This window comes from Hemiscyllium ocellatum, chromosome 11, assembly GCF_020745735.1.
Source record: "Hemiscyllium ocellatum isolate sHemOce1 chromosome 11, sHemOce1.pat.X.cur, whole genome shotgun sequence".
NCBI classification, from domain to species: Eukaryota; Metazoa; Chordata; class Chondrichthyes; order Orectolobiformes; family Hemiscylliidae; genus Hemiscyllium; species Hemiscyllium ocellatum.
Window position 1 is genome coordinate 49,031,464 of NC_083411.1, and position 14,436 is coordinate 49,045,899.

Consider the following 14,436-nt stretch of genomic DNA (forward strand, 5'->3'; position numbering starts at 1 on the left):
TGCCTTAATGGGCTCCATCTTATGCTCAAATTTACACTTGAAATGGAACAGTCAAATTAATCTCCTTAGCTAGAGTTCTAGTTGGGAAATCAGCCAGGGGTTCTCTACTCCTATATACCAAAGATCTACCTTCAGAAGTCTGTACACATGTTGAGATTCCTATGTTTTCATATACTGCAAAATGGGCATGATCAGCAACCTTGTAAATTTATTGGCCATGTAAATGTAATGTTGAAGTAGGGCACTTCTCAAGCACCCTGCAGGTAATGGCCACTGATCAGATAATCCCTCAATGTATGTTCCAAACAGACATCACAGGCCCTAAGGCAGGCCTGGAAGTGCCCAGAACTCCTCAGGTCTGAAAGGGCAAGGTATCTCCAATGTTTGATCAAGAGTTGAAGTCAACTGTTTCACATTGTTACTATTTTTGTTACGAACATGATGCTGATATTAAACCAACAAGATGTTTTGCTTAGAGCAAATAAATAATGTGGTATAATTTTAGTGCTGGTGTGATGCCATGTTTCAATGTTATATATCCCAAAGACTGATGGATCGTATCAATAATTCACTCAACTGTTCCCAAGAAAATCATTCTAACTGTACCAAGCCAGCCTGCAAATACAAATTCACGATACAGTGTTTAATATTAATTGAGATTCTAAAACTGAACTATGTTTACTGGATAATCCTGAGTGTTCAAATAATTACAAGGGAACAAAATAAACAGAGCCGTACATTGGTCTCTCAGATCGAAGATTCTGAAGTCTTTTGGGTTTGGGGAAAAATGCTGTTTATTTTCAAGTTGAGGCAGATTTGCAGAAATCTTGGCAAATGCTAGCTGTGTAAAACGGTTGCTCCTAAAACAGAGAGGTAGTTTTAGGATCTAGAGTTTAGAAGAATGAAAGATTATCTCATTCAGACACACAAAATTCCTCACTGGACAATCCTGAAAAATGTGTTGCTGGAAAAGCGCAGCAGGTCAGGCAGCATCCAAGGAGCAGGAGAATCGACGTTTCGGGCATAAGCCCTTCTTCAGGAATCTGATTCCTGAAGAAGGGCTTATGCCCGAAACGTCGATTTTCCTGCTCCTTTGATGCTGACTGACCTGCTGCGCTTTTCCAGCAACACATTTTTCAGCTCTGATCTCCAACATCTGCAGTGCTCACTTTCTCACAGGACAATCCCACCATTTGTGGAGGAGGAGTGTGTAAACACATTCAATACTATGCACTTGGCTCGTTAATAAGAACCTGTGGTGTTGGAGGAAGGATAATAGCACAGGCAGAGGAATGACTAACTAATAGAAGACAGATTTGCGATAATGGGGGCATTTTCAGGATGGCCTATAACTAATGGAGTGCTGTAGTGCTGGGGCCACAATTATTTACAATATATTAATGACTTTGATGAGGAAAGTGAATGGACTATCGCCAAGTTTGTGGATGATATGAAAATAGATGGGAAGGCAAATATTGAGGATGACACAATGAGACTGGAGGGATACAGGCAGAGTAAAAGAGTGGGCGATAAAACATGTCAGATTGAATAGGGAAATCCCCGGCAATTACAGACCAGACAGTCTTACGTCTGTGGTCAGCAAGGTTTTGGAAAGAGTTCTGAGGGGTAGGATTTATGACTATTTGGAAAAGCATAGTGTGATTAAAGGCAGTCAACATGGCTTTGTGAAGGGCAGGTTATGCCTCACAAATCTTATTGAGTTCTTTGAGGAGGTGACGAAACAGGTCGATGAAGGTCGAGAAATGGGTGTGGTGTATATGGACTTCAGCAAGGCATTTGATAAGGTTCCCTATGGTAGATTCATTCATAAAGTTAGGAGGTATGGGTTACAGGGAGATTTGGTTGTCTGGATTCAGAATTGGCTGGCTGACAGAAGGCAGAGAATGGTTGTAGATGGAAAGTATTCTGCCTGGAGGTCAATGTTGAGTGGGGTCCCACAGAGCTCTGTTCTTGGACCTCTGTTCTTCGTAAATTTTATAAATGATTTGGATGAAGAGGTTGAGGGGTGGGTTAGTAAATTTGCAAATGACACAAAGGTTAGAAGTGCTGTTGATAGTATCGAGGGCTACTGTAGGTTGCAGCACCTCATAGACAGGATGCAGAGCTGGGCTGAGAAATGGTAGATGGAGTTCAATCTGGATAAATGCGAAGTAATGCATTTTAAAAGGGGAAGGTTGAACTTGAATGCTGAATATAGGATTAAAGACAGGATTCTTGGCAGTGTGGAGGAACATAGGGATCTTAGTGTTCAAGTGTATAGATCTCTCAAAGTTGCCACCCAAGTGGATAAGGTTGTTAAGAAAGCATGTGGTGTTTTAGCTTTCATTAACAGGGGAATCGAATTTAAGAGTCGCGAGGTTTTGTTGCAGTCCTACAAGTCCCTGGTGAGACCACACTTGGAATATTGTGTCCAGTTCTGGTCACCCTATTATAGGAAAGATACAGAGGCTTTGGAGAGGGTGCAAAGAAGGTTTACTCAGATGCTGCTTGTCTTATAAAGAGAGGTTGACTAAGCTCGGATTTTTCTCGCTGGAGATTAGGAGGAAGAGAGGTGACCTGATTGAGGTATACAAGGTAATGAGAGGCATGGAGAAAGTGAGGACTGCAGATGCTGGAGATCAGAGCTGAAAATGTGTTGCTGGAAAAGCGCAGCAAACAGGCAGCATCCAAGGAGCAGGAGATTCGACGTTTCAAGCATGAGCCCTTCTTCAAGAATGAGGACAGTGTGCCAAGCTGGCTAAGATAAAAGGTAGGAAGGAGGGACTTGGGGAAGGGGTGTTGGAAATGCGATAGGTGGAAGGAGGTTAAGGTGAAGGTGATAAGGTGAGGGTGATAGGCCGGAGGGGGGGTGGGGGCGGAGAGGTCAGGAAGAAGATTGCTGGTTAGGAAGGTGGTGCTGAGTTCGAGGGTTGGGACTGAGACAAGGTGGGGGGAGGGGAAATGAGGAAACTGGAGAAATCTGAGTTCATCCCTTGTGGTTGGAGGGTTCCTAGGCGGAAGATGAGGCGCTCTTCCTCCAGCCGCCGTGTTGCTATGGTCTGGCGATGCAGGAGTCCAAGGACCTGCATGTCCTTAGTGGAGTGGGAGGGGGAGTTGAAGTATTGAGCCACGGGGTGGTTGGGTTGGTTGGTCCAGGTGTGCCAGAAGTGTTCTCTGAAACGTTCCGCAAGTAGGTGGCCTGTCACCCCAATATAGAGGAGGCCATATCCCTCATGAGAGGCATGGATAGAGTCAACAGCCAGAGAGATTTCCCCAGAGCAAGATTGACTGGCACAAGGGGTCATAGTTTTAAGATTTTAGGAGGAAGGTGTAAAGGAGACATCAGAGGTAGGTTCATTACGCAGAGAGTTGTGAATGCATGGAATGCATTGCCAGTTGTGGTAGTGGAAGCAGAGTCATTAGGGACATTTAAGTGACTGCTGGACATATACATGGATAACAGTGAGTTGAGGGGTGCGTAGGTTCGGTTATTTTATTTTACATTAGGATTAAACCTTGGCACAACATGGTAGGCCAAAGGGCCTGTTCTATGCTGTACTTTCCTATGTTCTATGTAATTACACTTGCATTAAATTTAGGATAAAGCTACAATTATGATTTTCCAGTGTAGCACACTTGCATGCACTGGAAACTTTGTATATTAATACACAGGGATCATCTTTGAAGACAGAAAAACTGTGTATGAGCTCTGCCCCGAGTCAAATGAACAGAATAGATGACAGCCATTAACTCGGGCAATGCTCTGGCCAATCTATCAACCTCCTGGTTTAAATTTAAACAAAATCTGCCAGGTAAATGTCAAATAGCTCTAATGAGCACATCCCGCAGTGTAACAACTCAACCAATCAGAGTTCACTTGTCAACCAATCGGAATGCACCTCTCATTCAGCATCTGTTATTTTCCACTAACATAAAACAAATTTTGGAAATCTGAAACAAAAGCAAAAATTTCTGGAGAAACACAGCAGGTTTGGCAGCATCTATGGGGAGAAAGCAAAGTCAATGATTCAGGTCCAGTTCTGAAGAAAGATTGCTGGACCCAAAACATTAACTCTGCTTTCTCTCTGCAGATGCTACCAAAGCTGCTGAGTTTCTCCAACAATTTCTGGGTTTTTTTTGTTCCTGTTATTTTCCCTTCACTTTAGTATTTCTTGCAAATTTTCAGAATGAATGGAAGACAGGAAGATTTGACTTAATGTTTCTTTTGTCAGCATTAATCAAATTATGTCATACTAAACAACAATGTACTCACTCCCAGTATTGCTCACTCGGACCCTGGTGAGGAATGGAGATTTCTGATCCAATTAGGCAAGTGTTATTATACGTCTGCAGCCATGTTGTATTAATGACTTCAAAATATCCATCGTCCAGAGTAAGATTGCAAAATGGATCTAGAAAATGTTGAATGTGGTTTAGAACTTGTTGAACAATGCTGCCATTTCTAGTGGTACAATCAGGGTCTCTGGGCAACCCAACCCAACCTCATCCATTACATAAGGTGGAATCAGAGGCATAGACTGAGGTAGGAATATATAAAATGAAGAGCCTCTCTTCTTCCCAGTGTCCACTCATTGAATCCAGGGTAGGATGGTTTGAGGACGGCCTTTCTTGCCAGACGTAAATTGACTCCCTAAGAGATGTCTTAAATGGGTATGCTGGCTGCCATTGGCATTCTTATGTATGTGTTGAAGGGTGGGGGTGGGGAAGCGGCACAATATGTGGGTTCACTCTATCTGGTCTGTTGTTTCCTAGGAGGGTAGATTTTCAGGTGGGTGCCCAATAGAGGTATCCAATGACATAGAAGAAAATTGCATTGTTCAATTACTGGCTTCCATAAAGTGTTTGGTACTAGTGGTAGATGCAAGTGGCCCAAAAGCTCCCTTAACACGCAAATAGGTACATCAACAGTGAAGGTTCCCACTTCATGAAGATGCATCCTATGATACTCAATAGCATATCCTGCATGTGAAAGAAATCACACAGGGACTGAGACACAATGTTTTTTGTTGAGCATCAGTCTGCAACAGCACAGAGAATCACTAAATTATTATAGCACAGAATGAGACGATGCAAACTGTTGTGAAAATCCAAATTAGAGTTTCACCTAGTTCCTCCACTCAGTAGCTCTGAATTCCTTCCTTTTCAAACAATGATCGATCTCCCATTTGAATGTCTTGAATAAAAGTAACCTCCACCACACTCTCAGGCAATACATATGCAATCCTAACTTCTTGCTGTGTGGATAAAAATTTCCATTGAGTCACCATTGGTTGTGAATGGTTTTAATTGGCCCTTCATTCTATCCAGACTGTACACGCTGGGTACATGTACTGAGCTCCCTCCTTGTATTCCACATCATTAGTTCACACTAATGACAGCATCATGTCGGGATTTTAAGAAAAGTGTCTCATACACCATGTTTGAAGCTGACAGAAATGTCAGCATTGTGGAGCACAAACAGAAGAGACAAATGAGTAAAGAACTTTCTACATGGGCGCCAAATGTGTCCCTTCAGATCCACTTGGTCTGTGCTAGCCATGTGATAGTTAATGTATTCAGACTCAGGAAGGAAGGACCAGCCAATCACTGAGCTTTCAGACATCCCATCCCTCAAAGACGATACCCCAGCCTCCTTACTCAGTCTGGTTTATAAGCTTAAGTCTCAAACTCCCTGGTCTCAATCCGTCACATATTAACTCAGATATTATATTGACACAATTTTTAGGTATTTTCATGACTGTATTTTCATATCCACATCTTATGAACAAGTTCTAACTCTCAATATTTACAATATACATATCTATGCTATACCTTTATTATAGATTGCAGTGGTTCACCACCACATTACTCAGGGCATTTGGGATAAACAATGAACATTGGCATAGACAGTGGTGCCCACATCCCTTGATCAGTTTGTTCAGATTTTTATGACACACCTCTGGGGGGGGGGGTTAGAAATGAACCTTGTGGGTCAGAGGTTGGGGCATTACCACTGTCAAAAGCCATGTGATAAACTTTCATTAATGGATCAGAAAATGAATATTAATCCTGATAATTAATTACTTCTGATTCCCTAACTCCAGTACAATCACTTTCCAGGCTTCAAAACTTGTGAATTGTGTTTTATAATAAAAAAAAGATTGAGAGTAACTTCCTGGACCCATGCACAGGATCACAGACAGGAATGTGAGTCCAAAATGCAGATATATGGAAATTAAAAGGTATTATTTAAATCATGAATTTCTTGTTTTCCAAGACTCACACCTTCCCTTAAGAGGCAAAATGCAGCAAGAATATGTACATAGTCGGCTGACTAGAAGAGCACCTCCCAATGTATTGAATAAGGGCAAACACTGTTGTAAGTCATTGGCTATTGGTACTTAAAATTGATACCAGTTGCAGGTCATACATTGGTTTCCTTGACTCAGAGGGAAACAACTTAAACATTTTTGAAATAAAATAAGATCATAAGGCTATAAGAGATAGGAAGATCATTATGCCTTTCAACCTATCAAGTCTATTCCACCATTCAATCATAGCTGATATGTTTCTCAACCCCATTCTCCTGCCATCTCCCCATAACCTATGATCCCCTGACTAATCAAGAATCTATCTTTCTGTCTTAAATATATTCAATGACTTGGCCTTCATTGTCTTCTGCAGAAATGAGTCCCACAGATTCACCCTTCATCTCAGCTCTGAGGCTTCGTACCATCACTCTAAGGCTGTGTCTCGGGTCCTATCAGACTCTATATAGGCCTTTCAGTATTTTGCAAGTTTCAATAAGATCCCTCTCACCCTTCTGAATCCCATCAAGTAGAAACCTGAAGTCCCTAACTGCTCCTCCTATGACAAGCCATTCATCCCCATGATCATTCTTGTAAGCCTCCTCCTCCAATGCCAGCACATCCTTCCTTAGAAGCAGAGCCCAAAACTGCTTGTAATTTGCCAAAAGTAATCTGAACAGATCCTTTACGATCACAACAGTATATTCCTGCTCTTGCATTTTAAGCCTTTTAGAATAAATTCTAAAATTGCATTTGCCTTCCCAGCACCCAACTGAACCTGCATTTTCACATCAAGAAAATCCTGAACTAGGAATCTGAAATTCCTTTGTGCTTCTGATATCCGAAGACTTGCTCCATTTAGAAAATATTCTGCGCTCTACTTTTCCAACCAAAGTGCATAATTCCACACTTGCCACAGTGTTCCATCTGCCACTTCTTCATCTACTCTCCAAGTCTTTCTGCAGCCTCCCTACCTCCTCAACATTATCTGTCCCTCCACCTATCTCTGTTTAACACACATGTTGTTCTGAAACTTGTTGCTACTCTCACTCCCATTTGTAAAACCAATGACGTTTGAAATCTGCGTCCTGGTCCTGATCTTCAAATTTCCTTTCAGGCTCAAAATCCAGCATCCAATCTCATGACCCCTAATCCTAAAGGTCAAGGAGTGAATGTAAATCATTCATTGTGTTACTGATGACATTGAATGAAGATTTTGAGGGAGATGAGCCTGAGATGAAAACAAAGAGAAAAACTGTGCTCTGTACCAGACAGTAGTAATGTAGGTACTGATAATAAAAGGTTGAAACTACCTTAGCTTCCCTACATCTACAATCCAGGTAGAGTAAAGCAGCTGAGAATGACCAACAGTGACAATACTAAAGGAGAGATGATTTTCTTTGCCTGACAATCTTTCACTTCAGTGACTCAGTGACATGATCCTTGGAGCTGGATCCTGTCCAAGTCTCTCTGCTGTACAATCACAATGAAGTTGGTTATCGAAAGCATTGGCTACTTTTCTTATGACAGATCAACAGAATAAAATATGAACAGACACGGAATGTCCCCAGTCAAAGTGAACACTGTACCTTTGGGAGTCCTGCTGCATGTTTCATCTGCTCCCCACCAACTGAAGCAGTCTGCCCATGGTAGGGGTGATTGGAAGGAAGCAAACAGGTAGTACAGACTGTAACCAATAATGCAGGCATAGGAAATGTTGGCAATTATGATCAGAAGGACCATGGTGACTCCAACACCTTAAAATTGAACAAAGGAAAAGAGCTTAGAAACAATACTGTTTATTTGAAATAAAATTGTTCTCTTGAATTCAATTGCAATGTATTTCCAACTAGAATATGTTTAATGTAATTTGAGAGAGAAAGAGGGAGACAGTGTTTTGAAATAAGGCAGCAATGGTTGACTGATGTTGCTTCTCTCCAGTCTGAACTTATAAAGTTGAAAATAAGCCATCAACTTTATTATCCCTGTTCTTGAATATAAGCACAGGTCATCCTCAGAGTTCAGAAATCATGATAAAGTTACAGACAATTAGGTTCAGAATCTAAACAAGAATTGGACAAGAGAATATTATTCTGTTGTTACAACTATCCCTCTAGTATTGCCATTGTCTTAGTGGGTGTTAGATTTGGTCAGCATTTCCAACAATGTTCAGCTAAAATTGTTGAGTGGATGATCCACCTTGGCCTCAACCGACGGTTGCCAGCATCACAGATGCCAGTCTTCAGCCAAATCAATGCACTCCACTTGGTGTCAAGAAACAGTTAGAGTCACTGCATAGTGCAAGGGATTTGGGCCCTGACAGCGGTACAGCAACAGTACTGAAGAGTTGTGCTCCAGAATTCATCGCCAAGCTCTTACAGTACAGTAAGAACACTGGCATATACCTGACAACATGAAACATTGACCAGATATGTTCTGGACACAAAAGCCAATTACTGCCCTAACAGTCCACTCTCTCAATCATCGGAAACAACCTGCTCAGTGACACCCAGCTTGTGTTCCTCCAGGGTCACTCAGTGCCTGGCCTTGGTTTAAACAAAACAGCTGGATTCCAGAGGTATGGTGGAAGTGACAGTCCTTGACATCAAGGCCGCATTTGCCCGTGTGTGGCATCAAGAAGCCTGAGCAAACTGAAATCAATTAGTGTCAAGGGACAAACTCTTCACTTGTTCGAGTCATACCTGGAACACTGAAAGATGGATATGGATGCCGGAGGCCAGTCATCTCAGCTCTAGGACATCTCTGCAAGAGTTCATCAGGCAAAGTCTTAGAGAGAATTGTAAGGGATAGGATTTATGAACATCTGGATAGGAATAATGTGATCAAGGATAGTCAACATGGTTTTGTGAAGGGTAGGTCGTGCCTCACAAACCTTATTGAATTCTTTGAGAAGGTGACTAAGGAGGTGGATGAGGGTAAAGCGGTAGATGTGGTGTATATGGATTTTAGTAAGGCATTTCTTAAGGTTCCCCATGGTAGGCTACTGCAAAAAATACGGAGGTATGGCATTGAGGGTGAGTTGGAGGTTTGGATTAGGAATTGGCTGGCTGGAAGAAGACAGAGGGTAAAGGTTCATCTTGGAGTGCAGTTACTAGCAGTGTTCCGCAAGGATCTGTTTTGGGACCATTGCTGTTTGTCATTTTTATAAATGACCTGGAGGAGGGGCTAGAAGGCTGGGTGAGCAAGTTTGCGGATGATACAAAAGTCGGTGGAGTTGTTGACAGTGAGGAAGGATGTGGCAGATTACAGCGGGATATAGATAAGCTGCAGAGCTGGACAGAAAGGTGGCAAATGGAGTTCAATGTAAGTAAGTGTGAAGTGATTCACTTTGTTAAGAGTAATAAGAAGATGGAGTACTGGGCTAATAGTCGGATATTTGGTAGTGTGGATGAGCAGAGGGATCTTGGTGTCCATGTACACAGATCTCTGAAAGTTGCCACCCAGGTAAATAGTGCTGTGAAAAAAGGCATATGGCGTACTGGCTTTTATTGGTAGAGGAATTGAGTTCCGGATTCCTGAGCTCATGTTGCAGTTGTATAAGACTCTGGTGCGGCTGCATCTGGAGTATTGTGTGCAATTTTGGTCGCCATACTATAGGAAGATGTGGAGGCACTGGAACGGGTGCAGAGGAGGTTTACCAGGATGTTGCCTGATATGGTAGGAAGATCATATGAGGAAAGGCTGAGGCACTTGGGCTGTTTTCATTGGAGAAGAGAAGGTTTGGGAGTGACTTGATAGAGGTGTACAAGATGATTTGGGGTTTAGATAGGGTTGACCATGAGAACTTTTTCCAAGTATTGAGTCAGCTATTACGAGGTGGCATAGCTTTAAATTAAGGGTGGTAGGTATAGGACAGATGTTAGGGTAGATTCTTTACTCAGCGAGTCATGAGTTCATGGAGCCCTGCAGTAGCAGTGGTGGACTCTCCCTCTTTATGGGCATTTAAACGGGCATTGGATAGACATATGGAGGATAGTGGGCTAGTGTAGGTTAGGGTGGGCTTGGATCGGCGCAACATTGAGGGCCAAGGGCCTGTACTGCGCTGTATTGTTCTATGTTCTAGGTTAGTGTCTGAGGTCCAACCATCTCTAACTGTTTCATCAATGATCTTCCCTCCACCATAAGGTCAGAAGTAGGGATGTTTCACAATGATTGCACAATGTTCAGCAATATTCGCAACTCCTCAGATACTGAAGAAGTCCTGAACAATATCCAGGCTTGGGCTGACAAGTGGCAAGTAACACTCCTACCACCCAAATGCCAGGCAATGACCATTTCCAACAAGAGACAATCTAACCACTGCTCCATGATATTCAATGGTGTTACCATCAATGAATACCCCCGCAATCAATATCCTTGTTGTCACCATTAACCAGAAACTCAACTGGACTTACTATACAAACACAATGGTGACAAGAGCTGGTCAGAGGCTAGGAATACTGCAGGAGTAACTCACCTCCTGTCTCCCCAAGCTGTTATCATCTACAAGGCATAAGTCAGGAGTTTAATTGAAATATTCCTCACTTGCCTGCTCCAAGAGCACGCCAGAAGTTTGACACCCTCCAGGACAAAGCTGCTTACTTGATTGGCAAAACATTTACAAGCATCCATTCCTTCACACCGATACACAATTGCAACAGTTTGTGCTACCTACAAGATGCACTGCAGAAATTTACCAAGGCTCCTTTGAAAGCACCTTCCAAACCCAGGACCACTTCCATCTAAAAAGACAAGGGCAGAAAAACAGGAGGAATACCACTACCTGCAAAAAATCCCTCTAAAACGATCACCAGCCGACTTGGAAATATACCATTGATCCTTCACAGTCACTTGGTCAAAATCCTGGAATTCCTTTCAAAGGACATTGTAGGGAAACCTACAGCGCATAGACTGCAGAGGTTCTAGAAGGCAGCTCATCACTACTTCTCATGAGTAACTAGCGATAGGCAATAAATGCTGGCCCAGTCAGAGAAAACAAGTTCCTTGAACGAATAAGAAAAAAGCTCATTGAAGAACAATCTTAGCAGGACTTATACATTTAGTGGTAAGGTCTTGAGGTCTGTTGCTGAACAAAGAGACCTGAACAAAGAGTGCAGGTTCATAGCTCCTTGAAAGTGGAGTCGCAGGTAGATAGGATAGTGAAGAAGGCTTTTGGTATGCTTTCCTTTATCAGTCAGAGTATTGAGTACAGGCGGGAGGTCCTGTTGTGGCTGTACAGGACATTTGTTAGGCCACTATTGGAATATTGTGTGCAATTCTGGTCTCCTTCCTATTGGAAAGATATTGTGAAACTTGAAAGGGTTCAGAAGAGGTTTACAAGGATGTTGCCAGGGTTGGAGGATTTGAGCTTATAGGGAGAGGCTGTACAGACTGGGGCTGTTTTTCCCTGGAGCGTCGGAGGCTGAGGGGTGACCTTATAGAGGTTTACAAATTATGTGAGGTATGGATAGGATAAATAGACAAAGTCTTTTCCCTGGGGTGGTGGGAGTCCAGAACTAGAGGGCATAGGTTTAGAGTGAACGGGGAAAGAGATATAAAAGAGACCTAATAGGCAACTTTTTCTTACAGAGGGTGGTACATGTATGAAATGAGCTGCCAGAGGAAGTAGTGGAGGCTGGTACAATTGCAACATTTTAAAGGCATTTGGATGGGTATATGAAAGAAGAGTTTGGGAGGGATATGGGCCAGGTGGGGCTAGATTGGGTTGGGATATCTGGTCGGCATGGAAGGGTTGGACCAAAGGGTCTGTTTGAATGCTGTACATCTCTATGACTCTATGACTATATAACTTGGCACCATGATAAGTAACCAGAGTTGGTTTTAGCTCCTCCCTCGTTTCCTCAATGTCTATTTCATTTGAGGGTTTAATCCCGCACCTGATGTCCAAGTGAGCATCTTCAACCTAAAAACTAACCACTGAAACATTGAACTCATCAACTATTAACTCGCTGGGGTCCAGACTTGACCCCCATGTGTAGTATGTGCACTTTGGTATTTTTTTTTTTTTTTTACCAAGGATTGGGAATCAGTGACAGGATCCTTGGTTTGTGTTTTCCAACTTAAACTGAGGGCACAGGTTCAGCTCAGAGTTCTCAACTGCAGCTCATAACTAGCTGCATTGCTAACCCATATCTTGTGATTTAGCTTTAATTTAATCCAAAGTAGAACAGCAACTGCTGGTGTGAGTTTAATCTTCAGCAGGATGTTTTACCAGATGTGACAATGCTTATGTGATCCCCAATAACATAAGAAACTGAGTGTGAATATCATGGGGTTGAAGAGACTGTTAAACATTTGTTACAATTAACTATTGCAAACAAGTGGGACCCTCCTGAGGCAAAATAGCATCTGGCTGATATTTTACAACAGAATAAGGATAACTTTTCCAAAACAGATAGACATGGTTGTTGCAGAGGCACATGGAATTAATTTGACAATTATGCACACAGGTAAGACAGAGTTTAAAGATTAATGTTTCAAAATTCAATGTAATGTTTTGAAAGTTTGACAATTTTTCCTTGACTTGGTGGATGTATGTCCACCTGAAAGGTACTCATTGATCTCTGTTGCACTTGTTTGACAACTTGGTTATTTGCTGCTGATTGCTATTAATCAACCCTACCACACAACATCATCAGAGGGTTCAACACTCAATCTCTTCATGCATGATTGGTCTGTCATAAATTGTTCAGAGCTGGCTTCTGTTCCTTTATCATGTAATATCATGAGTGCAATACATTTCTGTGACCTGGGCTGGTGCATATTTTAGAAACCTTTGCTGGTATCCAAAGATTTGTACAATTCTAACTCTCACTCTCTGCCCAGTGAGCAATTTTGGAGATTCTTACTTGGGACACCAATAAACCTAAAAAATACCACCATTGTGTCAGTGACACTTGTACTCATTTTGCTGCTAATTCACCAAAACAATGGTGAATTCAGACAATAATCTGTCACAAGGAAGTAATCTCCCCATACAATATGAAACAGCTCTGTTGCTACTTTGCTGAAGAATTGGATGAAATATCATATGGATATAGAGTCTCCCTCTGTTTATATATTGCATTCGTGAGTCATTGAATATCCCGATTCATCCCTGGATTGTTATGCCAATCATTTTGAAACTTTCAATACTCAATCTCGTTCCTGTGGTAACATGGGCATGATTTGAAACTGCGCCCAATGAAAACAATTCACATTGTCTAAAGTATAACATGTCAGCCTTGAGAGCACATTTAATTTCATAGTTTAGGTGATCATGGTGCAGATCAAGATGAATATCTTTGTATTTTGGAATAACTGTTCTGTAAATCATATGCCATCATCTTGGCTACCTGCTTAATTACTACTTCAAAGTTATACTTTACCAATTCTTGACTATTCATTCGAATTGCACCAATGTGACTTGTCTACATTGGTGTGTGTGTGTTTGAATGTCCTGATTTGAGACTGCACTTAGATCTGTACATACTGGTAACCATGTATCTGTTAGACTAAATATTTCGGGAAGCCAGTGAGAGTTTGCGCATTGACACTCAATTGACAATACATACAATGTTGATCTGCTGTCTCCACTGAGAGATGGTTTCTCATAGCTGTACCATGGAACATTACTGCTCAGGTGCATGTCATTGAGGCCATATAGTGGTTAACATGGTAACACTAACTCGGTGTTGATTTAGCTTTTATCTTGTATCACACTGCCTTTCTCAGGACACATGATATTAAAGAGCTCCTGATTGCTTTCTACTCCCAACAACAGAGTGTGAGATTAACATCATGTAAAGCCTGCTCATTTTCTAAAATTTGCCTTTCTTTGGTTGACTTGAACCTCATCAATGTGGTTGCCTTGGTGCCCTTGGTAACAGTTTCCTTGTTTCTGATGATTTGTTATTACTCTATACTGTCATGTTGGTCGCTTGTTGTTTAATGTAAGGGCCTGACTTGGCTTTGGAAACAGATTTCCTGCACATAGCCATGTCCCTTGATGCTACAGATATCAAAAAATAGAGCATGGACTTTGGAGAAGTGCAACAAAAAACTGAGCTATTGGAGCTTTTGTTGGGTTTCTGTGCTTTACTGACCATTGCAATAGTATTGGTAGCAC

General features: G+C 41.9%; 1 protein-coding gene across 1 annotated transcript in view; it reads right to left on the reverse strand.

The window, feature by feature from the left end:
• LOC132820336 (sodium- and chloride-dependent neutral and basic amino acid transporter B(0+)-like) overlaps positions 1–14,436 on the reverse strand; it is a 233,261-nt gene that overhangs the window by 21,695 nt on the left and 197,130 nt on the right. The window contains exons 4-5 of the mRNA XM_060832357.1: positions 7,898–8,065; positions 4,274–4,412 (exon numbers count right to left, since the gene is read on the reverse strand). Coding sequence (XP_060688340.1) covers positions 4,274–4,412; positions 7,898–8,065 — 307 coding nt within the window. The remainder of the gene's footprint in view (positions 1–4,273; positions 4,413–7,897; positions 8,066–14,436) is intronic.